This window comes from Chiloscyllium punctatum, chromosome 9, assembly GCF_047496795.1.
Source record: "Chiloscyllium punctatum isolate Juve2018m chromosome 9, sChiPun1.3, whole genome shotgun sequence".
NCBI lineage: Eukaryota > Metazoa > Chordata > Chondrichthyes > Orectolobiformes > Hemiscylliidae > Chiloscyllium > Chiloscyllium punctatum.
In genome coordinates this window covers 14641065-14668283 of record NC_092747.1, presented here as the reverse complement: position 1 = coordinate 14668283, position 27219 = coordinate 14641065, and the positions used below count along the sequence as shown (strand labels likewise).

The following is a 27219-nucleotide window of genomic DNA, read 5'->3' as shown; positions in this document are numbered from 1 at the left end:
CATTTTTCGGATATTGGATACAGAAGACCAAGAGCAGGGAGCGGAGCATAAGTTTTGACATCATCAATAGTAGATGTAATGTGTTTGGATTTCCAAAAGATGTTTGATTAAGGTGCCACACAATAGGCTACTAAATAAGTAGAGGAGGCGATGGCTTAGTGGTATTATTGCTGGATTGTTATTCCAGAGTCCCAGATAATGTATTGGAGACCTGGGTGTGAATTCCACCATGGCAGTTCATGGAATTTGAATTCAGTAAAAGAAATCTGGAATTAAGTGTCTAATGATGATCATGAATTCATTGTCAATTGTTGGAAAAAGCCATCAGGTTCACTTTGAGAAACAAAGCTTACATATCAATAAATTTCAGTCCAAGTCAAATTCTGAAGCAGTGAATTTTATTGAAACATTCTTGCAAGATGGTGTCTAACATGTAGGCACCCTGATCAAAAGGTTACATTACAATTAATACAGTTCAGTTGAGTTTCTCGGTACTCCCCTTTTATCTCGTATGTGATAGTTGTATTACTCTGTGCAATTGTTAATCTAATCGGTTTACCACCTCTGTCTGTGGCCTGTTGTTGGTGTGCAACTACCCCCTCCCACCACCACCTCCCGATAGCTGTATCTTATTCCTTTTGCTGATGTAACATTGGGTCTTATTTGGTTATCATATTCATACTAACTAACTCCCTATGTGCATGGCAATTGCAACTGTCATGTCAGTACATCTGTTTCTACCAATCGACCACCTCCCTTTTCAGTTAGTTATTTCTTGGTATACACCCTCATGATCTCGCCTTGTGATTTTTGCAGAAACAACATTTGCAAGTGCCTCTCACATTCACTAATCTCCTTTAGGGGAGGAAATCTGCCATCCTTACCTGGTCTGCCTTATATGTGACTCCAGACCCATAGCAATGTGATTGACTCTTAACTGCCCTCTGGGCAATTAGGGATGGGCAATAAATACAGTACCTAAGGCATCTACATTCCATGAATGAATAAATAAGAAAAGTAAGTGCCTATGATGGTGTTTGAGGTAGTAAATTAGCATGGCTAAAGTTAAAAATCACATTCCTGATGAAACGTCAATTTTCCTGCTGCTTGGATGCTGCTTGACCTGCTGTGCTTTTCCAGCACCACTCTAATCTCGACTTTAGAAGAATTAGAAGTGACCTTAGGACAACATGAGATCATGGATGATCTGATAATCCTCAATTCCACTTTCCTGCCTTTTCCATAATCCTTGATTCTTTTAATGATTAAATATTTCTTCACCTCAGCCCTGAAAATATTTATTGACCCATCCTTTACAGCCCTCTGCTGTAAAGAATTCCACTGATTTGCTATCCTCGGAGGGAAGAAATTCCTCCTTGTCTCTGTCCTAACCGGGGAAACATGATGGGAAGCTCTAAGGGGTAGGTGTGGAGAGGTTGTTCTCCCTTTGAGAGAACATTATCTGAGTGTAAAGGAGTCACCCATTTAAGGCAAATGAGGAAGAAATTCTTCCCTTGGAAAGTAGTAAATCTCTGGAATTTCTTATTAAGAATGTTTAAGGCTTGTGATTGACAGATTTATAATCAATAAGGGAATCCAGGGTTTTGGGGAAAAGGCAGGAAAGTGGAGTTGTGGCCATGACCTCCTAGAATGATGGAACAGTCTGGATGAATCCCAAAGGCCTACTTCTGCTCCTGAGTTTCATGGCTATTGTGTTTCTTGGTCTTGCTTTTGCTTTACATTTCCACATCATGACTTTCAGAACAGTACTTTTGGCTTTTTATGCTCTCGGTATAACTTTGGATTCTGGATTGGCAAATGGAATTTGATCGTGGTAAATGTTGGGTGATGCACTTGGCAGGACGGGAATACAGGTGAACGGTAGGACTGAGAAACACTGAGTATCAGAGGGACCTTGGTGTGCATATCTACTAATCCCTTATGGTATTAGGACAAGTGGATAAAGTAATTAAGAAGGCATGTGTGGTACTTGCCTTTATTGATCAAGGCATGGTGTTTAAGAGCAGTGAGGTTATGCAGGAACTATTGGTTAAGCCACAGCTAGAGTACTGTGAGTAAGTCTGGAATTCGCATTTGAAGATGGATGTGATTGAAAGAATGCAGAGGAGATTTACCAGGATGTTGCCTGGGCTGGACAGTTTCAGTTATGAAGAGAGATTGGATAGAATAGGGTTATTTCCCTTAGAGCAGAGAAGACTGAGTGGAGACATGATTGATATATAAGATCGAGGGGCATAAATTAGGCCGCCAGGAAGCAATGTTTTCCCCTTGGTCGAATGATCAGAGATCAGGGAACAACACTGGGAGAATGCAGGAATGGATCCTTTTCTGTTTCGAAGATGTGGCTAGTAGAGTACCACTGGGGCCTCTGATTTGTAGATGGCACCCAGAAATGGTCGAAAAGTATATTGTGTGCAGGACATAAGGAGAAAGCAGATGGATATAGATGGATTGGGTGATTGGCAAAAATCTGGTAGATAGTGTATAGTGTGAGGAGAAAAGTGTTGATCACTTTTGCAGGAAATGATTAAAAAGCAGAGTACTAACTAATTAAAAACAACAACCTCCACATTCCAAGGTATAGAGGGATCTAGGTGTTCAAGTGCCAGAGTCACTGATGGCTAGTCAAGTTAAGTCACCAGAGTTCCAAAGGACTATGGTACAGCTCTCCCATTACAGAGGGATGACTGATGGTGAGTTTAACCCGAGGGTCACCGTGCCTCAGGCAAGAAGGTGGGACATTCATAGAGACCTCAGTTGATATGAGAATTGAACCCATGTGGTTGGCATCACTCTGCATCACAAACCATCTGCCTAGTCAAATAAACTAGCTTACCCCTGTAGACACCCCCATTTTCAAATGGTTGATTTACAGAAACAACAAATCATTAAGAAGGCACATGGAATGCAGTCTTTCATTGAAAGAGGACGTGAATATTCTTTGGGAATTGGTGAGGCCACATCTCTGATCACTGCAACATTGGGCTCCTTATTTGAGGAAAGATGTAAATGTATTGGGAGGCGGTTCAGAGACTTCCTGCTTGAAACTGAAATGAACAGGTGGTCTTACATGGAAAAATTGCATAGGCGGGGCGTGTTTCAAAGTGAGTTTTGACTTGGTTAAAGTAACAGACAGTTCCCAGTTTGTGAATGGATTCCATTCTGGAATCTGTTCACAAGCTGATTTTGTACACAGGCTGGAACACATTGGCTACTTTGCATTGTCTTGCGTTCATAAGTATGTTGGGCCTTTAAAACGACACGTGAATTGAACCATATTTGTAAGTACAAGCATTTGTAAGTCAGATATTCATAAATGGGGACCCTTTATAACATCCTGGATGGTAGTTGATAAAGTAGGTATGGAAAAGATATTTCCTCTTGAGGGCTGGTCTAGACTGAGCATGCATTGTGTAACAAATTGTTGCAGAACAGAGTTACAAGAATGTTACTGAAACTGGAGGGTTTGAGTTGTAAGGAGAGACTGGGATATTTTTCACTGGAGTCTAGGAGGTTAGAGAGTTGACCTTTTATAGAGGTTTATAGAATCATAAAGGACGTAGATAAGGTGAACAACCAAGGTTGTTTTTCGAGGGTAGGTGAGTTTAAAAGTAGAAGGCATAGTTTTAAGATGAGAGGAGAAAGATTTAAAAGGAATCTGAGTGACAACTTTTTTACACAGCATGGTTTATATGTGGAATGTACTGCCAGAGGAAGTGAGAAATGCAGTTACAGCTACAACATTTAAAGGACATTTGGACAGGTATGTGAATAGCAAAGTTTGAGAAGGATATGGGCCAAGTGCAGGTAAGTGGGATTAAGTTTGTTTGGGCATGGTCGGCATGGATGAGTTGGACTGAAGGGGCTGTATGACTCTTTTGAGTTGAGGAGAATTTTTTTTTCCCTTGCGAAGGACTGTGTAACTTTAATGGAAGGGGAATCAATGTTCTTTTTTGAAAGTAGATTTTTGTTTGGTCTGGGAATTCAAAGGTCATGGGAGTGGATGGGAATGTTGACTGATCAGCCATGATCTGAGTGAATAGCAGAGCAGTTTGAAGGAGTAGGGTAATCTCCTTCAGTTCTGAATTTGTTTGTAAAGAGAAAGTCCTTCCCTTTCAAGAAGGTGAGAAGAATGTTTTTCTTTTGAGAGCTGTGGAATTCTTTCTCAGAGAGCTGTGGGAGCAGTGTCATTGCATAAATCTGAGGCTGCGTTAGTAGATTCTTTAACTAATGAAGGGGTCGCCAAAGGTATTGGAGGTAGACTGGAAGGGGGGGTGGGGGGGAAGAGAGAATGAGGCTATTTTTGGATCAGCCATGTAAAGGCAGAACAATCTCAAGGGCACAAATGGCCTACTCCTACTCTGAGTTAATGTGACCTATTTTTGTACAAAAATTAAATGTCTCACGGGAGTCAGGCAAAAAGCCATAATAATTTGTGTTGGATACTTGGAGTAGTTGTTTTATAAGCAACTGGGTGACTTTTCTTGTATGCTCTTCATTTCCAATGAAGTAAATTCTAAATGACAGAGCTTTGTCTCCACCAAATGGCGGCAAGAAACAAGCAACCATTTTGTTTGTAGGTGGACCTGTTGTGATGATGCTGTGGTTCTAAGAGTTGAATTTTGTGCTGGTTTCTTTCAACTTGAGGTGGTATGTAGTTTGTAGTAATGTAAACAGCTTGTAAGGCCTTACGGTTTACTTTAAAATGTTGGAATAATAGAAGTCGCCTGGATGGGTGTGGCTAGTTCTCACAGACCAGGATTTCTAGTTTTTTTTGAGATTTTAGATTCAGCAGAAGCTGCTGGAGTCTTGGGGAAATAGAAGCTAATTTTTCCGCTATCTCAATTACAGCTTGAAGCTGGGGTTTCTCCTTTTACTGTGGATGTTGCATGTGAGAAAATCTGTTTTCTAAATTTGCCTTTTTGCCAAGAGTTGTATATGAGATGTTATATTGGAACAGTTAATTAGTAATAGTTACTCTATCTATTATTCTAAGTTTTTTTTGTTGTATTTTAACTAGTGTTTTAATAAATTGTTTTGCTTAATGTCAAGTAGTTTGACCAATCGAATTGCAAGTAGAACACTGCACCTCGCATTTACGTTTTGGAATAAGAGAAATTAGGGTCTGTGCTATCTTCATAATATATTTTGAGGGGGGTCTGGTCTGATCTATAACACTGTGTCTTAAAAAAAACGGATGGGCTGGGTTTTCCTAAATAAGCTGTGCTGACTGGCAGAATCCTTCATCACAGCTTGATGTTGAAATTTTTGTTCCCTTGCACCTCATTTCCAAACCTATGCTAGTTAGCCCATGCATTTTGTGAAAGAACAAGAAATAATTTGTGTTTATTTGATTTATTCTAGTAGTAACAGACCAGGCATTTGTGACTCTTGCTACCAATGATGATTATTGTCGGGGTGCTCTGGTACTCTGCCAATCTCTGAGGCATCACAAGACGACGAGACAAATAGTTGCTCTATATACACCACAGGTCTCCAGTAATATGAGGTAAGGATTTATTTTATTTGCATTAACACTTTTAAACAAGACCAGTTTTTAGTTTGCAATCATTTACCATTATTGTGTTCAGTGCTGGAGGTTTTGTTTCTGTTTAAAGAAAGTTATTTTCATTGCAGAACACTCTGGAACTGCTGCTTGTTTCATAATTGATGTACTTATTTTGGGTTGGTTAGCTCAATTGGCTGGATGGCTGATTTGCAATGCAGAGTGATGCCAGCAGTGTGGGTTCATTTCCTAAGGTTACTATAAAGGGATAATCTTGCCCTTCTACTGAGGTGTGGTAGCCCTCCAATTAAACCACCATCAGGTGTGTGTGTGTGTGTGTGTCTGATGAGAGAACAGCTCTATGATTCATTAGGACTATGATGACTTTTTACCAGTTTTTAAAACTTCTTTTTCATGTTAAATCTGCTGTGTTGCAACATCCTGTCAAGTCTGTGAATTGCAGCATCATGAATTAAATCAAAGTCCTTTGAGAGAGACTGGTTCGCACTCAAGGAGAAACTATTTGTGGGAACCTTGATAAAGGTAGCTTACAACAAGAATCAGACTTCTCAAGTTTAAGGAAAGGAAAGTCAAGTGGTCGCTTGGTAGTACAGAGCATGAATGTTGCTGTAAAGAGAGACAGTGTTGCTGAAGCTTTGCATCTTGTATTGATCAGGTCAAATGGCAAGAATGCCAAATTTCAAGTGATCACAACAACTTAGACTGTTGTTGTGGTTCTGTTTGCCGAGCTGGAATTTGTGTTGCAGACGTTTCGTCCCCTGTCTAGATGACATCCTCAGTGCTTGGGAGCCTCCTGTGAAGTACTTCTGTGATGTTTCCTCCGGCATTTATAGTGGTTTGAAGCTGCGCTTCCGGTTGTCAGTTCCAGTTGTCCGCTGCAGTGGTCGGTATATTGGGTCCAGGTCGATGTGCTTATTGATTGAATGTGTGTGTGTGTGTGTGTGTGTGAGAATCATCCACAGATTCAATCAATAAGCACATCGATCTGGACCCAATATACTGGCCACTGGCAGATTCAAACCACTATAAATGCCGGAGGAAAGATCACAGAAGCGCTTCATAGGAGGCTCCCAAGCACTGAGGATGTCACCTAGACAGGGGACGAAACATCTGCAACACAAATTCCCAGCTCGGCGAACAGAACCACAACGAGCACCCGAGCTACAAATCTTCTCACAAACTTTGAACTTAGACTGTATTAAAATAAGCGTGTGTCTCCCTTTCAAGTGCTCTGTTATCACAACATGTTCCCAATTTATTTAATTTTTCTTTCTTGTTCATGGGGCAGCACAGAGGCTTAGTGATTAGCAATGCTGCCTTATAGTGCAAGGGACCTGGGTTCAATTCCAGCCTCGGGTGAATGTCTTCACATGAAGAGTTTGCACGTTCTCAGTGTTTGCGTGGGTTTCCACTGGGTCTAGTCGAAATATGTGCAGGTTAGGTGGACTGGCCATGGGAAATCAGAGTTATAAAGTAATGAGATGGGTCTGAGCGGAATGCTTTTCAGACGATTGGTGTACAGTAGATGAGATGAGATTAGATTAGATTCCCTACAGTGTGGAAACAGGCTCTTCGGCCCAACAAGTCCACACCGACCTTCCAAAGAGTATCCCACCCAGTCCCTTAGAGTTCTTAGGGAGGTGGCTGAGGAAATAGCGGAGGCGTTGGTTGAGATCTTTCAAAAGTCACTGGAGGCAGGGAAAGTCCCGGATCATTGGAAGATCGCTGTTGTAACCCCCTTGTTCAAGAAAGGATCAAGACAAAAGGTGGAAAATTATAGGCTAATTAGCCTAACCTCAGTTGTTGGTAAAATTCTAGAATCCATCGTTAAGGATGAGGTTTCTAAATTCTTGGAAAAGCAGGGTCGGATTAGAACAAGTCAACATGGATTTAGTAAGGAGAGGTCGTGCCTGACAAACCTGTTAGAATTCTTTGAAGAGGTGACAAGTAGGTTAGACCAGGGAAACCCAGTGGATATGGTCGATCTAGACTTTGAAAAGGCCTTTGATAAAGTGCCACACGGGAGGCTGCTGAGTAAGATGAGGGCCCATGGTGTTCAAGGTGAGCTACTGGTATGGATTGAGGATTGGCTGTCTGACAGAAGGCAGAGAGTTGGGATAAAAGGTTCTTTTTCGGAATGGCAGCCGGTGACAAGCAGTGTCCCACAGAGTTCAGTGTTGGGGCCGCAGCTGTTCACGTTATATATTAATGATCTGGATGAAGGAACTGGGGCCATTCTAGCAAAGTTCGCCGATGATACGAAGTTAGTTGGACAGGCAGGTAGTACTGAGGAAGTGGAGAGGCTGCAGAAGGATCTAGACAGTTTGGGAGAGTGGTCCAGGGAATGGCTGATGAAGTTCAATGTGAGCAAATGTGAGGTCTTGCACTTTGGAAAAAAGAATACAAGCATGGACTACTTTCTAAACGGTGAGAAAATTCATAAAGCCAAAGTACAAAGGGATCTGGGAGTGCTAGTCAAGGATTCTCTAAAGGTAAACGTGCAGGTTGAATCCATGATTAAGAAAGCGAATGCAATGTTGTCAATTATCCCAAGAGGGTTGGAATATAAAAGCAGCGATGTGCTACTGAGCCTTTATAAAGCCTTGGTTTGGCCGCATTTGGAATACTGTATCCAGTTTTGGGCCCCACACGTTAGGAAGGACATACTGGCACTGGAGCGTGTCCAGCGGAGATTCACATGGATGATCCCTGGAATGGCAGGTCTAACATACGAGGAATGGCTGAGGATCCTGGGATTGTATTCATTGGAGTTTAGAAGGTTACGGGGAGATCTAATAGAAACTTGCAAGATAATACATGGCTTGGAGAGGGTGGACGCTAAGAAATTGTTTCCGTTAGGTGAGGAGACTAGGACCCGTGGGCACAGCCTTAGAATTAGAGAACAGAAATGCGGAGACATTTCTTCAGCCAGAGAGTGGTGGGCCTGTGGAATTCATTGCCGCGGAGTGCAGTAGAGGCCAGGACGCTAAATGTCTTCAAGGCCGAGATTGATAAATTCTTGATGTCGCAAGGAATTAATGGCTTTGGGGAGAATGCTGGTAAGTGGACTAAATGCCCATCAGCCATGATTAAATAGCGGAGTGGACTCGATGGGCCAAATGGCCTTACTTCCACTCCTATGTCTTATGGCCTTATCTCCCTCTGACTAATGCACCGAGCACTATGGGCAATTTAGCGTGACCAATTCACGTGATCTGCACATCTTTGGACTGTGATAGGAAACCAGAGCACCCGGAGGAAACCCACACAGACGCAGGGAGAATATGCAAACTCCACACAGACAATCGCCCGAGGCAGGAATTGAACCCGGGTCCCTTGTACTGTGAGGCAACAGTGCTAACCACTGAGCCACCGTGCCACCCCCAGATGAGCTGAATGACCTGTTTCCATACTACAGAGGAACCTTGATTATCCGAATGAGATGGGTGGGCAGTATTTTGTTCAGATAACTGATTCATAGAGTCATAGAGATGTACTGCATGGAAACAGACCCTTCAGTCCAACCCGTCCATGCCGACCAAATATCCCAACCCAATCTAGTTCCACCTGCCAGCACCCGGCCCATATCCCTCCAAACCCTTCCTATTCATATACCCATCCAAATGCATCTTAAATGTTGCAATTGTACCAGCCTCCACCACATCCTCTGGCAGCTCATTCCATACTCGTACCACCCTCTGTGTGAAAAAGTTGCCCCTTAGGTCTCTTTTATATCTTTCCCCTCTCACCCTAAACCTATGCCCTCTAGTTCTGGACTCCCCGACCCCAGGGAAAAGACTTTGCCAATTTATCGGATCCATGCCCCTCATAATTTTGTAAACCTCTATAAGGTCACTCCTCAGCCTCTGACACTCCAGGGAAAACAGCCCCAGCCTGTTCAGCCTCTCCCTGTAGCTCAGATCTTCCAACCCTGGCAACATCCTTGTAAATCTTTTCTGAACCCTTTCAAGTTTCACAACATCTTTCCGATAGGAAGGAGACCAGAATTGTACGCAATATTCCAACAGTGCCCTAACCAATGTCCTGTACAGCTGTAACATGACCTCCCAACTCCTGTACTCAATACTCTGACCAATAAAGGAAAGCATAACAAACACCACCTTCACTATCCTATCTACCAGCGACTCCACTTTCAAGGAGCTATGAACCTACAATCCAAGGTCTCTTTGTTCAGCAACACTCCCTAGTACCTTACCATTAAGTGTATAAGGTTAAAAACAATGACTGCAAATTCTGGAAATCAGTGTCTAGATTAGAGTGGTGCTGGAAAAACACAGCAGTTCAGGCAGCATCTGAGGAGCAGTAAACTTGACGTTTCGGGCAAAAGCTCTTCATCAGGAATTCCTGATGAAGGGCTTTTGCCCGAAACGTCGATTTTACTGTTCCTCAGATGCTGCGTGAACTGCCAATTAAGTGTATAAGTCCTGCTAAGATTTGCTTTCCCAAAATGCAGCACCTCTCATTTATCTGAATTAAACTCCATCTGCCACTTCTCAGCCCATTGGCCCATCTGGTCCAGATCCTGTTGTAATCTGAGGAAACCCTCTTTGCTGTCCACTATATCTCCAATTTTGGTGTAATCTGCAAACTTACCAACTGTACCTCTTGTGCTTTCGTCAAAATCATTTATGTAAATGACAAAAAGTAGAGGACCCAGCACCGATCCTTGTGAAACTTCACTGGTCACAGGCCTCCAGTCTGAAAAACAACCCTCCACCACCACCCTCTGTCTTCTACCTTTGAGCCAGTTCTGTATCCAAATAGCCTGTTGTCCCTGTATTCCATGAGATCTAACCTTGCTAATCAGTCTCCCGTGGGGAACCTTGTCGAACGCCTTACTGAAGTCCATATAGATCACATCTACTGCTCTGCTCTCATCAATCTTCTTTGTTACTTCTTCAAAAAACTCAATCAAGTTTTTGAGACATGATTTCCACGCACAAAGCCATGTTGACTATCCCGAATCAGTCCATGCCTTTTCAAATACAAATACATCCTGTCCCTCAGGATTCCCTCCAACAACTTGCCCACTACCGAGGTCAGGCTCACTGGTCTATAGTTCCCTGGCTTGTCTTTACCGCCCTTCTTAAATAGTGGCACCATGTTTGCAAACCTCCAGTCTTCCGGAACCTCACCTGTAACTATCGATGATACAAGTATCTCAGCAAGAGGCCCATCAATCACTTCTCTAGCTTCCCACAGAGTTCTCGGGTACACCTGATCAGGTCCTGGGGATTTATCCACTTTTAACCATTTCAAGACATCCAGCACTTCCTCCTCTGTAATCTGGACTTTTTGCAAGATGTTACCATCTATTTCCTTACAGTCTGTATCTTCCATATCCTTTTCCACAGTAAATACTGTCGCAAAATATTTATTTAGTATCTCCCCCATTTTCTGTGGCTCCATATAAAGGCCGCCTTGCTGATCTTTGAGGGGCCCTATTCTCTAGGAGAAAGTGAGGACTTTAGATGCTGGAGACCAGAGTTGAAAAATGTGATGCTGGAAAAACACAGCAGGCCAGGCAGCATCCGAGCAGCAGGAGATACAGCCTTGGGCCCTATTCAATCCCTAGTTACCCTTTTGTCCTTAATATATTTGTAAAAACCCTTTGGATTCTCATTATTTCTATTTTCCAAAGCTATCTCATGTCCTCTTTTTGCCCTCCTGATTTCCCTCTTAAGTATACTCCTACTTTCTTTGTACTCTTCTAAGGATTCACTCGATCTATCCTGTCTATACCTGACATATGCTTCCTTCTTTTTCTTAACCAAACCCTCAATTTCTTTAGTCATCTAGCATTCCCTATATCCACCAGCCTTCCCTTTCACCCTGACAGGAATATACTTTCTCTGGATTCTTGTTATCTCATTTCTGAAGGCTTCCCATTTTCCAGCCATCCCTTTACCTGCGAACATCTGCCTCCAATCAGCTTTCGAACGTTCTTGCCTAATACCATCAAAATTGGCCTTTCTCCAATTTAGAACTTCAATTTTTAGATCTGGTCTATCCTTTTCCATCACTATTTTAAAATGACTGGAATTATGGTCGCTGGCCCCAAACTGCTTCCCCACTGACACCTCAGTCACCTGCCCTGCCTTATTTCCCAAGAGTAGGTCAGGTTTTGCACCTTCTCTAGTAGGTACATCCACATACTGAATCAGAAAATTGTCTTGTACACACTTGAGAAAGCCCTCTCCATCTAAACCTTTAATACTATGGCAGTCCCAGTCAATGTTTGGAAAGTTAAAATCCCCTACCATAACTACGCTATTATTCTTACAGATAGCTGAGATCTCCTTTGTTTCTCAATTTCCCTCTGACTATTGAGGGGTCTATAATACAATCCCAATAAGGTGATCATCCCTTTCTTATTTCTCAGTTCCACCTAAATACTTCTCTGGATGTATTTCTGGCAATATCCTCCCTCAGCACAGCTGTAATGCTATCCCTTATCAAAAATGCCACTACCCCTCCTCTCTTGCCTCTCTTTCTATCCTTCCTGTAGCATTTGTATCCTGGAACATTGAGCTGCCAGTCCTGCCCATCCCTGAGCCATGTTTCTGTAATTGCTATGATATCCCAGTCCCATGTTCCTAACCATGCCCTGAGTTCATCTGCCTTCCCTGTTAGGCCCCTTGCACTGAAATAAATGCAGTTTAATTTATTAGTCCTACCTTGTCTCTGCCTGCCCCGACTGTTTGACTCACTTCTGTTCTCAGCTGTACCCATCTCAGATCGATCTCTTTCCTCACTATCTCCCTGGGTCCCACCCCCCTCCCCCACCTTACTAGTTTAAATCCTCCCAAGCAGTTCTAGCAAATTTCCCTGCCAGTATATTAGTCCCCTTCCAATTTAGGTGCAACCCGTCCTTCTTGTACAGGTCACTTCTACCCCAAAAGAGATTCCAATGATCCAAAAATGTGAATCCTTCTCCCATACACCAGCTCCTCAGCCATGCATTCATCTGCTCTATCCTCCTACTCCTGCCCTCACTAGCTCATAGCACTGGGTGTAATCCAGATATTACTACTGTTGAGGACCTCCTTTTTAAATTTCTGTCTAACTCTCTGTAATCTCCCTTCAGAATCTTTTCCCTTCCAATGTCGTTGGTTGCAATATGGACAATGACCTCCTGCTGGCCCCTCTCCCCCGTGAGAACATTCTGCACCCTCTCTGAGACATCCTTGATCCTGGCACCAGGAAAACAACACACCATTCTGCTTTTTCTCTGCTGGCCATAGAAACGTCTGTCTGTACCTCTGACTACAGAATCCCCTAACACAATTGATTTCTTCAACGCCTCTCCTCTCAGACTCTGAAGTTTCCTTTTTCCTCACTCTGCCTGCCTTGCTCCCCCTCTCTGTCTCAGGGTTTGTTTCTGAGCAGACACACACTTGTGTGTAAGGGACCTGCAGCACTGCTGAAGCCTCCCCCCAAACTCAATCAGTTCAATGGTATTGAGACCCGAGCACTTGCGAAGTCTGCTCCCCGTTCAGGAGACTAGGTAGCAGCAAACAGTGTTTTGAGTCCTGCTCCCCTCCAAGCCCGTCCAACCCTGCCCCGCTCCAGTTACCAGTCAGTCTCTGCTCTCGCCCACTGTCTGCTCTCAGTCGGACTGGACACCAACAGCAAGATTGCTGCTGCCTTTGGGGGGGTCAAAATAGTGCAAAAACACACACACAGACACTCTTTTGACAAGTTCCACCTTTGCCCTGTACAGTGCAAAGTTGGAGCGATGATCTAAGGAAGTGGGGGGGCGGGGCGGGAGGGTTTAGGGTACACCCTGTGGAGAACTCTAGGGAAAGTGTGGGGAGAGAGCGAGAGGTCAGTCATTTGGTGACAGTGTCTGGATGTCCAGGACTGTTCTCGGCAGGCTTTCGTTGAGCCGAGTTCATTTTTAATGATTGTAAACAAAAGACGCAATCAGTGTTGGAGACACCTCTGATGTAAAATTTCTATCAGGACCTTGAGATTTTCTTCAGATAATCTGAAATTCAGATAATTGATGTTCGGATAATCAAGGTTCCTCTGTATAGGGATTCTGTGATGTGAGCATAATTGGTTAGGCCAGCATTTGTTGCCCATCCTCAATTGCCCTTCAGAAGCTGGTGGTGAGCCACTACCTTGAATTACTGCCTTCCATTTTATGTGGAAACCGTGCTGTTAGGGAGCGAGTTCCAGGATATTGACCCAGCTGCACTGAAGGAACAGCAACGTAGTTTACTTCACTTATACTGACAAATGTTTGAACCTCTGCCCATGTGACTATATGTGGACCGCTGACATTTATTCTATGAGGTCCAAAAACAGATGTTTCTGGAAAAGCTCAGTGGAAAAGGCAGCATCTGTGAAGAGAAATCAGAGTTAAGGTTTCAGGGTGAGTGATCCTCAAAACCTCTATGAAGCTGACCTCATTGCAATCTCCATAGTTAAACATTTTTACCTTTGAAAATAATTTGCTTTTTTACAGTTAATTTGTTTTTACCAATGTAGGGATTAGGCAACTCTTCAACCCCAGGGCATCAATGTGAACTTCACCAGTTTCCTCATTTCCCCTTCCTCCACCTTACCCCAGCTCCAAACTTCCAGCTCAGCACTGTCCCCATGACTTGTCTGGACTTGTCCTACCTGCCTATCTCCTTTTCCACCTATCCACTCCACTCTCCTCCTTGACTTATCACCTTCATCCCCTCCCCCACACACCTGTTGTAGTCTATGCTACTTTCTCCCCACGCCACCCTCCTCTGATTTCTCTTTCCACCTTTCACGCTCTCTGCCTGTATTCCTGATGAAGGACTTTTGCCCGAAACGTCGATTTTACTGCTCCTGAACTGCTATGCTTTTCCAGCACCACTCTAATCTAAACTCTGGTTTCCAGCATCTGCAGTCATTATTTTTACCTATTAGGCATTTACAGTCATCTGTTTCAATTTGGAGGGTATGGGTTTAAGGTTTCAATTCTCCTTTTCTGCCCAGCAAGGCTCAGTGGGTCCTAACTCCAGTTTTAACATTGATTCCAATTCAAGTCAATGCTCCGCTTCAAGTCTTTTCTCTTAAAATTGTGATTTTTCAGGAACAAACCCCCCAACTGTATATGAGGGCACCCTGAACTAAATGAGACAGACATCAAATAGCTGCTGGAAGTTAAAACAGGGATTACAGGAAGCACCATCAGCAGGAGCAGAACAGTAATCGAGCACAATCTGTAATCTAGTGACCCAACATTTTCCCTGCTGGCTCAATGATAAGTGCAGGAAGGCACACCATCATAAAATGATAGAATCCCTACTCTGTGGATGGAGGCCATTTGGCCCATCGAGTACACAGCATCCCACCTGGACCATTGGCGAAATGTGTGCAATGAATTGCAGCATATAGGACAACCCTGTTTCTTAGCACTAAATACTCTGCTTCTGCTTATACTTGGCACAGAAGCCAGTCTCCATTTTGAACTGGGAAATGGTGTATTTGCACTGGGGGTCATCCTCAATTTCACACCCCATGAAACGCGTCTTATTGTTTCCTTTGACATTAATTCAGCGCACGGGAATTAAGTGATTCCAGCTGCTTTAAAGATAACATGCAGGGGTTTAAGCTCAAACAAAACAGACTGTTCGTGGTACAGGGAAGAGATGAGCAGAAATGGATGCGGCAGCAAGAAAAGCAAAGCATGAAACTGCTTTCAAACTTAAAGTTGTAACACGTGCCAACATGGCAACTCACTGCGCTGGCGTGAGGGTGTTCAGTGTTAGTAGAAAACTGGGTGTGGAGGGTGTGAAAAGAACCTGCTTAAAGAACACACACAAGACTAAATGCACCATCAGAGCAGGGAGCAAGCACTTATTGGAATGGGTCAGGAAAACTCAAATGGTTGAATCTTCAGAAATGCTATGTGAATGTGCTGTTGGGCCAGGTCCATCATTTCATACATTTTGACCTCTTGTCCACTTCATCTCCATAGCCCCTTGTGCCATTGGTAACCAGAAATCCATCCATCTCTACTTTAAGCATCAGATAATGTAAAAAAAATACATTGACTTACACACTGGCTGTATTTTTTTTAATTTTGTGCATATTATTATTTTGTTTCTCACTATCCTGGCATTGTGGACTCCAGCTGTTCAAGAAGGCAGCTTACTACCACCTTCTCAAGGGTAACTAGGGATGGGCAATAAATGCTGACCCAGCCAGCGACACCCACATCCCACAAATGAATTTTAAAAAATTGTATTGCCTGTCATGGATTGAAACTGTGCAAAATATCCACTAACACACCAGCTTTGGGAGGTAGATCTTGTAAAAGCATTGTGCCAATTGATTCAAATTAACCTGAAGGTGAAGAATAAGATTGATGTTATCCTGAGTAAAGGAACAAGCCATGTAACAGATCTGAAAATTGATGGTTTAGACCCGCTGACCCAGTGGTGACCAGTTAGCAGGAGATGAGTAACAGTATACTATGTCCAGCTCCCATATGGAGTGTTGACTTCCCTCCAGAACTGCTTCCAATTGTCCGTCTTACTTAGAGTATTGGATCACTTCTGCGTAATGGTTCCCATCCTGGAATGTCTGGTATCTGCAGCAATGGATAAACATGCTGCAGCACAGAGTGGGAGTATATCCCGTGGAGAGCAGCATGCAAAACGTAGTGGGTACTCAAACCACTGTATAGCCTTGGACACAAACAATCTGCTTTGAACATTTCATGTTTTTCCCCTCCCGCCAACTACACACCTTGGTCAACTTGACTCCAAAGTCGATATTTACTTCTGTCCATGCTTTGCCATGTCTCCGGTCACTGACCTGCTTTGCTTTGTTTTCTCTTTGTACAAAATCCAGGCGTGTCCTTGAGCGTCTATTTGATGAGATCGTAGAAGTTAATGTGCTGGACAGCGGTGACTCTGCCCACTTGGCCCTGTTGACAAGACCGGAACTTGGCATAACATTTACCAAAATACACTGCTGGTGCCTCACTCAGTATTCCAAGTGTGTGTTCATGGATGCAGATACTTTGGTGAGTTTGATTTTCCAAATACGGAGGATGAGATAAGTTTTTGGGTGGGCTGGGACAGCAGAAAAAGCCACAGCTTCTAATACTATGGGCTGGAAAATGGAATAAGAATCGATTGATAAATGCTTAATGACTGCCGTGGACACAATAGGCCGAAGGGTCTTTCCCCTGCTACAAAATCTCTGACTCTTAAGAAATTTAGGATTTATGTGACATGTACTTCGCCCTGAAGCTGGTGCAAGTATTGAGAAGCTGGAGTTGAGGGGAACAAATGTGGGATGTGAACATTGTTGTGAAAGGAGAAAAACTCCAACAAACAGTGAGTGGTCAGGTGGTAGTAAACTGTGTGGATCACTGAGTGAGCTATAAATCCTCTTGTGTTCCCTCCTGTTCACCATTCCCTTAGGAGCAGTGCAGCTGAGGCTAGACTCTCTTTCAGTGACTCTGGGAATTGTCCTGTTTCTGCAGGCAAATGAGGCATGAGATTTGGAATACAGCCACAGACTCCTGAGGTTCACTCTTGAAGTGTCCCTGGTTGATTTTTCCAAATGCTCCAGGCAGACTGCACAGTTTGAGTTGGAGATCTCCCATTGGGCCCAATATTTGTGATGTCCTGCGGTTGTTGAGGGGGTGGGTGCAGGGACTCTGGTTTGCCTGGGGTGTTGTATGGGCCTCTCATTGTTTGTCCAACTTAGAATGCCCTTCCTTGGTCTGCCCCATTAAGGGGATGAATTATTTTTAATCCACTTCACATACACAATAACTCTTCCAATTCAGAAGCCTATTGATCATGGACTCTAACTGCCTGGTTATCTTTGAGTGCCAAATGATATTTTAGTATAAACTTTGGGAACAGAAACATGAAATTTGCAATATTTGAACAAGTAAAACAAGTTTTGCTTGAATATTTTACCACCATTATAAACTTCAGAGAAATACTTACATCTTTAATGTTTGTTTCAAACCGTTGCAGTTCTGCATTCTGATATCATTGTAAAATCCAGCAAACCCCAAAATCCAGAAATGAAATGCTCCCAAGCATTCTGGACTGGAGAGGTTACAGTGCGAGGTTTAAACCACTACAGTTATTGCATTATACAGTTTCAAATTAGTCACTTTTTTAAGTGTCTAAACAGGAATGTCTACCTCAAAGCATTGTGCCTGCCTTTTCTCTGTGTGTGTTTTTATGTCATTTTATAGGTGTGTAGTAACATCGATGACCTCTTTGAAAGGGAGGAGCTCTCTGCTGCCCCAGATCCTGGCTGGCCAGACTGCTTCAATACTGGAGTGTTTGTATACAGGCCTTCCCTCGAAACCTACAATCAGTTACTCAAGTTTGCCACTGAGAAAGGTAGCTTTGACGGTAGGTCTGATCACTCTCTTGCTCATCCAGGCAACTTGCCACTGGCCAAAGGGAAAGGATGTCAAGTGAAGACTCCAGTCTGGCTGGTGTAGAGCGAGGTACTGGGCCACATTGTACGTGAGCAATCCTAGTGATGCTAACATGCTCATCATTGTAATGGCAGTGAATTGGGCAGTAACCTTTTTAGTTCACTAAAACATGAAAATATATACTCACCATTACTATTTTTTTTTTGTTCCTCTGCTAATGGGACATTGTATCCTTCCCTGAGAGGATCTGTATGAAATTCAATGCCCTGTACAGATTTGCCAATTATACTCACCTGCTAATTCCTAAGCAAACTCCACGTCCACTTCCATCCAGAAGGACAAGGGTAGCACCACCACCTTCAAGTTCCCCTCTAAGCCACTCACCATCCTGACTTAGAAATATATTTCCGTTCCTTCACTGTTGCTGGGTCAAAATCCTGGAATTCCCTCCCCCACAGCTGGCAATGCCACATCCCACACATTAATAGTAAAAAGGACTATCCCGCTCCTTGTTCGAATCATCACATTTTAATTAGTGCGGGTGTGAAGAGTTATGGGGAGCTGAGAGGAATGTGGACTTGAGGCTGAGATGAGACCAGCCATTGAATGGTGGGACAGGCTCGAGGGGCTGAATTGCCTACCTCTGCTTCAGTTCTTATTTTAACTGTGACCCACTTCATAGCATTGCTCACTGAGTCAGTAGAAAAGCTTTCATACCCAAGCTTAGGGTGTGAGCACAGAAATCAAGTATATCCTGTTTATGGGGAATGAGGGTAGAGTTGGACACAGCTGCAGGCCCTCCGAGTTCAGGTCCATTTGGACTGCTGCTGGAAGTTAACCGTTGGGGGTGAGGGTCCCTAATTGTTTCACCAATGCTGTACCTTACGTCTTCCTCAGCCATCAAGAGGGTGCCAGCAATAGGCTGCAGCTCCCAGGTCTATCTGGAGTGCCAAGAGTAGCCCAGAGTTAAACTGGGGAGGTACTGCATCATGCTCTTCGGTAGAGGTAAAAATATCCATACTGTGTCCTGGCCAATATTTATTTTTCAGTCAATATTACAAAAAAACAGCCTTGTTGTTGTTTCTTGCTGTAGGCATTTGTTTGCCATGCTTCCAAAAATGCTATAGTCCAAATATATGTTTCATCGTCTCAAAATACTTGGAAACAATCTGTATGTATCTCTTTTCTATTAATAACTTACATCAATAATGTATGGGGAAGTAATGGCCTAATGTTATTATCACTTGACTATTGTACATTTCTAGGATTTGATTTGATTTATAACTGTCACATGTACCTAGGGATAGTGAAAAGTTTTGTTTTGCCTGTAGACCATACCCTACCAAGTTTAAAAAAAATCACAACACCAGGTTATAGTCCAACAGATTTATTTGGAAGTACCAGCTTTCGGAGCACTGTTGGACTGGTGTTGTGTGATTATTTTTTAACTTTTATCAATCCCAGTCCAACACCAGTACCTCCTCCTTATACCCTACAAAGATCATAGGACGATAGAACAGAGCAAAGAATACCAAGTTACGGTTGCAAAGAAGGCGCTAAGAAGTGAGTCACCCCAGGGATGCTGTGAGTCTGTGAAGCCCTCGTGAAGAGACGTTGCGAAAATGCAAAGAAGGCAAAGATGCCATTGAAATAACTCCACAGAGGCCAGTATCCCATCACCAAATTGTCCTTTATTTACAGGTGACTAGTACTTGACACTGGTCCAGCATCCTCAGAGCTGGCGCTGAGAGTGAACAGAACCTCTGACACTCCTGATTATATCTGTAAGTCAGGGCTCCTTGATTGGACCAGGTTAACAGCCCCAATGTAGGAACTCAAATTCTGAGGTCCACTTGCCTTACCATGTTCCAATCACTGGAGCTGAGAGCATTCAATTTCAGACAAAGTGAGTGACCTCTTAAAAAAAACAAGGAACAAACCATGAGACACACGAGATGAGGTGGGTGCCTCTTTGTGTGCAGAGCAACTTGACAGGAGCATTGCAATGTTGGTTACTTGTGAGCTCCAGGGAGCAGAAGTGAAGAGCTGAAGTACATTCTGAGTTAGTGGGGATCGGCCATGAGAATGTGGTGAGGCTGGTATTTGGCCGATTGTTGGACGATGGCTGGAGGTGGTTGCTGCCCATGGAGTGTGCCAGGAGATGTTGGCGATCAAAGGTGGACGTGGTGGCCTGGAGATGAAACCACTCAGCTCCAGTCACTGGCTATCTGCTCTAACTTTGATGTGCAAGTCAGGAAATGGCACCATTTAGTTTCTCACCATTGCCTGGGACAATCATAACCGCTTAGAAATGAGAATAGATTAGCAAATGCACGGAAACAAAGTCATTACTACATACCAGCAAGATGCTGATGTGACCATTGAAACCTGAGGGGGTACAACAGGCATTTTGCTGAATGTTCAGAATCTGTGTTGTTTCAGTTCTTGGCATATTCTCCCAAATTATTCCTCATTGCCCACACTATTCCAGGGATGGGGACATTTCACCCATTGGTTACTCTTCTGGGCCTTCTGTTTATCACTCTGGTCTGAGGGTGGTAGCCAATTTAATGGCGAACTATTGACTTTGAGCAATGGGTTTAGGTTTGCTGTATAGTGTCATTTTGGAAAGAAAGCAAAAATAGAGTCTGGGAACATCTGAAGAGGGAGACAAGCAGAGTTGGTATCAAGTTCTCCAGTGGAGAAGTCAGTAGATTTTAAGCTAATCACCGAGGAAGGTCAACAAAATGGCGTGTGTGGGATAAAGTGCAAGGCAGGAGGGATTGAAGGATAAAGGGGTTTCAGGTGCAAGGTCATGAGGTATTGGGACAAGTCAATGGAGATGGTGGAATGATAGACAGCTGCTGTCCAGCAAAGAAATGCATGAAAAGCCAAGCCAACACAGAGGAAGGGAACAAAATGGGAGCAGTGGGATGGTTCTAGAGATTGTTGGAAAATTTGCAAAGAAAGACTCAGTTAGAAGATGAGGGCTTGATCCCTAGACTGTCATTGATCTTTTATTGGAACACTATAGGAGGCCAAGGACAGTGACCACAGCAACAGAGGTATAGAGTGACAGGTAAATAGAAATTCTGGGTCATGCATGTGGACTGAACATAGAATCCCTAAAGTATGGAAGTAGACCCTTCGGCCTTTTAGGTCCACACCAATTCTCCAGAAATACCCCCCACCCTATCCCTGTAACCCTGCCTTTTCATGGCTAACCCACCTAGCTTGCACATACCCTGACACTATGGTCAATTTAGCATGGCTAATCCTAACCTGCACACCTTTGGACTCTAGAAGGAAACTGGAGCAGCTAGAGGGAACCCATGCAGATGCAGGGAGAATGTGCAAACTCCACACAGTTGCCTGAGGGTGGAATAGAACCCAGGTTCCTGGTGCTGTGAGGCAGCAGTGCTAACCACTGAGCCACCATGCCACCCTGAACAGGGGGGTATTTGCAAAGTAGTCAACTGGTACTATTTGCCCAAATAGTGAAGATCATACCTTGAGTGGAGAGCACTGTATTAAATTGCCAGTACAAGTCATTCACTGCTATGCCTGGAAGGGCTGTTCTTTGTGCAGTGAGAAGGGAGGAGGTAAAATTACAAGTCCTGCATTTCTTGTGCTTGCATGGAAAGGTGCTGTAGGCAGGGAAAGGTTAATGCAGGTGATTGGCATTAGATCAAAGTATTGCAGAGAGAACAATCCCTTTTGGAGTGTTGAGAGAAGGGAGGAGAAGACGCATTTGGTGGCACAGTCCAGGCCCTCTAGCCCTCAATGTTGCGTCAACCTGTGAAATCAAAATGCCATCATGCAGACTTTGGCAGAAATGGCAGAGGTGAGTTGACTGAACACTGAGGTTGATAGGATGGAAGGTAAGGGCACTTTTTAATGGTTATCTTTTAATGATTCCAATTTTCTGACTGGGAATATATTAACCAGGAGGAGAAAATATTTGCTCATCTGGTCCAATATCATTCGATATACTATTAGTTGAGATTGTAGAGCTGCTTTTCCCGTTGCCTTACCGTGACAGGTTTTCCTTTTGTCCTGTATACCAGGAGGAGATCAAGGCTTGTTGAATAGTTTCTTCAGTGACTGGTCTACAACAGATATCCACAAACATCTACCATTCATCTACAACCTCAGTGCCATTGCCATATATAGCTACCTCCCAGCCTTCAAGCAGTAAGCATCCTCTTACCTATCATTATTTTAAGCACAATAGCATATATTTAAAGCATAATAATGTGTAGCAAAACAATTCTATGTCAATGTCTAGCTATATGGTCACTTAAGTTGGCAATGAAGCAATTATACAACTTTGCCAAAAAGAAAACAAATTGCTGGAGAAACTCAGCAGATCTGGCAGCAGTCATGGAGAGAGAAAAGAGTTAATGTTTCGAGTCCAGTGATCCTTCTTGAGAACTCCACGATGCTCCTGTGTGGCCTGCCCTGCCAATATGAGTGATCTGCCCTGCCAGTATGAGTGATCTGAGGCCAGATATGAATAATTTATTTTGCAGACAGCAAACAGATCTGCAGCGTACTGTTCCTAATCTTAATTCAGTTAGGTTCAGATCTCAGTAGATTGAGTCACATTGGTAAAAAGAGAGAGAGGAAGAGAGAGTTAACATTTCGAATAATCCAAAAGTCTATAGTCTGTATCCTAACTTGTGTTTACTCCTGTTCACCCATCACTCTCGTGACCTGCACTGGCTCCTTATCTGTTAAGTGGTGCTTATTGCATTTTGCATCCTTATTTTGAAATTCTTCAGGACATTGCCCTTCCTCCACCACCATTCACCACCATTCACCACCATTCACCACCACTCCCCGCCGCTCCCCCCCCCACCCCGCCCCAATCTCCAATACCTCCTTCAAGATCTCTGTGCATCTCCAACATAATCTTTAACTGCCTCGGCGAAAGCTTGAAATTCCTCCTTTTAATTTTTTTTCTATCTCGCCACCTTTTCTTCCCTTTACTTTACATAGTCCTTAGGTCTGTTTTCTTCATTGGGGGAGCTGGGTGGTTGGGTGGTGACACAGAGTGACGCCAAAAACGTAGGTTCAATTCCAATACTGGCTGCCGTCTGAAGGATTCTCCTTGTCAACCTCTCCCCTCACCTGAGGTGTGTTGACCTTCAGATTAAATCATCACCAGTCACATCTCTCTGTAATGGGGAGCAGCCCTATGGTCTGATTGAACTTTAATGACTTAACCTTTACCTGCCAATCGAGCCACTAAAGTAGACACTTGAACAGCAATACAATGCATCTTATTTCTGCTCCTATATCTATCCTTTGGACCTTTTAAGTATTTTTAAGGATGCTTTATAAATGAACTTTGTTGCTATTCCTGTTGTAACCAATAATAATTAATTATTAGGCACACATCCTTATGCATAAACAACAAAAAAATCTTGTGAAGAATCCTTCTCTGCTTTCTCTCATCACCTTCCTGCTTTATGCTCCATATGAAGAATTGCCTTCTGATCAATGCTTAAATGTTGGCATTTTATTATCAGCCATTCCAAATTTGTACAGTGAACACAGTCATCTCTTTGGGTCATCAGATGGCTGCATTCTTCTGATGTACTGGTACTTCGAGGTCACCTCTTTCTCATGTGTTATGTAAATTGTTTACATTCATGTAAATTCCTGCCATCCCTGTTTCCTGTATAATCTCCTTCTCCTCCTGCAGCTTTGGCTCCAGCGTGAAAGTGTTTCATTTCCTGGGCCCAACCAAGCCTTGGCATCTCAAGTACGACGCTCAGACCAAGTGTGTTATCCAGGAGAACCTGGCTCCCTCAGACTCGCAGTTTATAGACTTTCTGAATTTGTGGTGGGACATCTACACCACCTGCATTTTGCCGTTGCTGGTGGAACATGAAGTTGTAGACAAAAAGACGATCGAATACCAGATGGTAAGCTGAAAAGTGTGAGAGACTCTGCATTTCCTGTCCAAGGATAAATCCAATTTACAGTCTCCTCCAAGATTTTGTGCTTCCAAATGTTTTTTTGGGCACAGTGGCACTATTCCTTCTTGTGTAAGCAATTTGAACATCTTCTAATAGACTCATAAGAGTTTTATAGCACGGAACCAGACCCTTTGGTCCAACTTGTTTATGTTGACTACCTAAACTGATATCATCCCTTTTGCCAGCATTTGGCCCATATCCCACTGAACCCTTCCTATTCATCTACCCGACCAGAGGCCTTTTAAATGTTGCAATGGTGTTATCCCATTCCCCTCAATCCATCTCTCTCTCTGGTTCTTTATCCCATTTCCCTCAATTCTTCTCCTCCTCTGGTTCTTTTATCTCGTTCCCCTCAATCCCATGTCCTCTGTGGGGCACCCACTGTTCCTCCCTCACTGACTCGATCGAAACCCCTCCCTTATGATTCTGAACACCTCAGATTCAATCCCACCTGCCCCTAATCTTCTCCGCTCCCAGTGTTTGGGGATTGTTGTCTAATATTTAATTAAAGTATTCCAGAGTCTTCCATGGTGGTTTAAAATGGATTCACATGCACAATTTTCCAAACAAAACCTGATATGTTCCATCATCACATCAGCAGCATCCAAATGACGATCTGTGGGACAGTTCTGCACTCTATCGATACTGTGTTAGATTAGATAATGTGCTCACTGTCTTCAGTGGGGTATGTACACTCAACTTGCTAATACCACTGAAGAGCATGCAATTAATCCAAACTGTCAATGGATCTAAATATTAACTTGCTTTGATAGCTTTTTCAAATGTTATGAGCCAACTTTAGATGTTTTTGTTTGCATTTTGTACTCGTCTGGAAGTATGCAAAATCTACAACATGGAGAAGGGCCATTAAACCCCACTCTTTCTGTGTTGGTATGTATCCTTCACATGAGCATATCTTTCTAATTGTACTTACCATCCTGTTTCCATATCCCTTCAGCTCCTGTTCCTTTGTTCACATATCTAATTTATACCAGCCAGTCAGAAGGTGAGGGTACCAGGTGGTGGACACACAATGTCCAGTAGGTATATCGAGACCGTCTTTGGCTGTAGACTGAACAGAAGCTGCCTCAACTGAATCACAAAGTCCATGCACTTCCAATCACTCTGAGAAACACTGCATACCTTCTGCAGTTGCATGGGACTGCACTTGGAGAGGTGCAAAATCAAAAGAAAACACACACACCCTACACAGAACCAAGCTAGAGGTTTCTGACTTTATTCATCCTTAAAGGATAGGACTTTATATTGTCCTTCCCATTGATGGTAACATTTCAATAAAAGTGATGATGCAATTTTAAAATGCCATGAAAAGCACAGAGCGCTGGCATTTATTTCTGCAGTGAGAACTGGAAGACTAAAATATTTAATCGGGCCACCAATTTAAAAATCAATGTGCTTGTCATTATAAAAAAAGAAACATTTTTATCTGATCACACTTCTACAAATCTAAATTCCTCCACTCGGGTTAGGGGAAGCTTCGTATTAACGATTTATCTTTATTATGATGGGTTTGCAAGTGCGTTTTGTGTGTGTGTGTGTGTGTGTGTGTGTGTGTGTGTGTGTGTGTGTGTGTGTGTGTGTGAGAGAGAGAGAGAGAATGTGTCTGTTTGAATGTAAGCTAATGCCCAGGGATGGATACAATGGGGCAGGGTGTCAGGTGATCACCTGGAGGACCGGCAGCACTCCTCCTGTGCCAAAGAGCGGCCGGCAGGCAGTGAGGGCACCGTGACCCGGAGGAGCTGGTGGGTGATTGGATAGTGGGCCCGTTTTGTGTGCTTTCCGTCTCTGTCTTGGCCCTCCACATGTCGCAAGCCATCACGAAGGTAACGTTGACCGTTTGTCGGTCGGGGGGGGGGGGGGGGGGGGGTGTCCTAAACATAGAGACGTAGGAGCAGGAGGAGGCCACTCGAGCCCGCTCTGCCATTCTTCACGATTATGATGGATAGTCCAACTCAATAGCCTAATCCTGCTTCCTCCCTATAACCTTTGGTCCTATTCGCCCCGTGTGCCACGTCTGGCCACCCCTTGACCACGTCCAGTGTTTTGGCGTCGACTGGTAATGAATTCCACAGGCTCCACCACTCTTTGGATGAAGAAATGTCTCCTCATCTCCGTCCTCAATGGTCCACCCTGAGTCCTCAGACTGTGACCCCCTCCAGGTTCTGGACACACCTACCATCGGGAACATCCTCTCCACATCCGCCTTGTCGGAATTTTATAAGTCTCTTTTGAGACTCCCCCACCCGCCACATACATTTGTCTGAACTCCACCAAAAACAATCCTGACCGAGTCCATCTCTCCTCCTGCGTCGGTCCTGCCATCCACCTGATAAAGTTTCACTGTACTTGAGACCAAGAGCATCCTTGCTCAGGGGAAAAAAAAGTCACCCGCCTGCTGTGAAATGGCATTCTAACGGTCGATGCCCAAGGTGTGGCGGAGGGAGTGTGGGATCTGCCTGTGCAGAGTTGATGGGTTAACTAGCTGCAGTCACCCCGACCCACTTGAGACTGGTCCTATACTCATTGGGATGAAGAAGAATACGAGGGGACCTTATAGAAATATACAAGATTCTTATGGGCCTCAACAGAATATTTGTTTCCCCTTGGGTAGAGTTGAGGATCAGAGAGCACAATCTCAGGTGTCACCCACTTAAGACAAAGATGGGGAAGGAATTTCTCTTCAGAGGGTAGTGAATCTGTAAAATTCTTTACCACAGAGGTAAAATCACAGATAATGTCAGCGCTATCATTAAGTATATTCAAGACCAGGATAGATTTTTAATTAGTAAGGGAATTGAGGGTTATGAGGTGGGGGGGGGGGGGGGGGCGGCTGGTTAAAGGCAGCAAAGTAGGGCTGAGGATTGTCAGACCAGCCACAAGGTTGTGAAATGCTGTAGCAGACTTGAAGGGCTGAATGACCTACTTGTGCGTCCTTTGGCTTTATGGAGATGATCCCATCATGGTAATATCATTGGACTAATAATCCACAGTACTTGGCTTGTTCTCTTTCGGTCTGGGTTCAAATCCCTATCTAAATTCAACAAGTAAACTTGATTTTGTTTTAAAAGAAGCAGGAATCAACTGTTGTTAAAAACCCTTCTGTGTTTTTTGGAGAAGGAACTTTGCCATCCTTACCCTACACGTGACTCCAGACCCACAGCAATGTAGTTGACTCTTCACTGCCCTCTGGGTAATTAAGGGTGGGCAATACATGCTGGCCCAATCAGTGACATCCA

The 27219-nt window shown here is 43.7% G+C and overlaps 1 protein-coding gene across 4 annotated transcripts in view; it reads left to right on the top strand.

The window, feature by feature from the left end:
* Positions 1-3720: 3720 nt before the first annotated feature.
* Positions 3721-27219, top strand: part of gyg2 (glycogenin 2) — a 72559-nt gene continuing 49060 nt past the window's right edge. For all 4 annotated transcript variants that reach the window (XM_072576899.1, XM_072576898.1, XM_072576897.1 and 1 more), the window contains exons 1-6: positions 3721-3784; positions 5386-5530; positions 16412-16586; positions 17784-17946; positions 22043-22169; positions 23686-23908. In XM_072576899.1, coding sequence (XP_072433000.1) covers positions 3745-3784; positions 5386-5530; positions 16412-16586; positions 17784-17946; positions 22043-22169; positions 23686-23908 — 873 coding nt within the window. In that variant the 5' untranslated portion in view covers positions 3721-3744. The remainder of the gene's footprint in view (positions 3785-5385; positions 5531-16411; positions 16587-17783; positions 17947-22042; positions 22170-23685; positions 23909-27219) is intronic.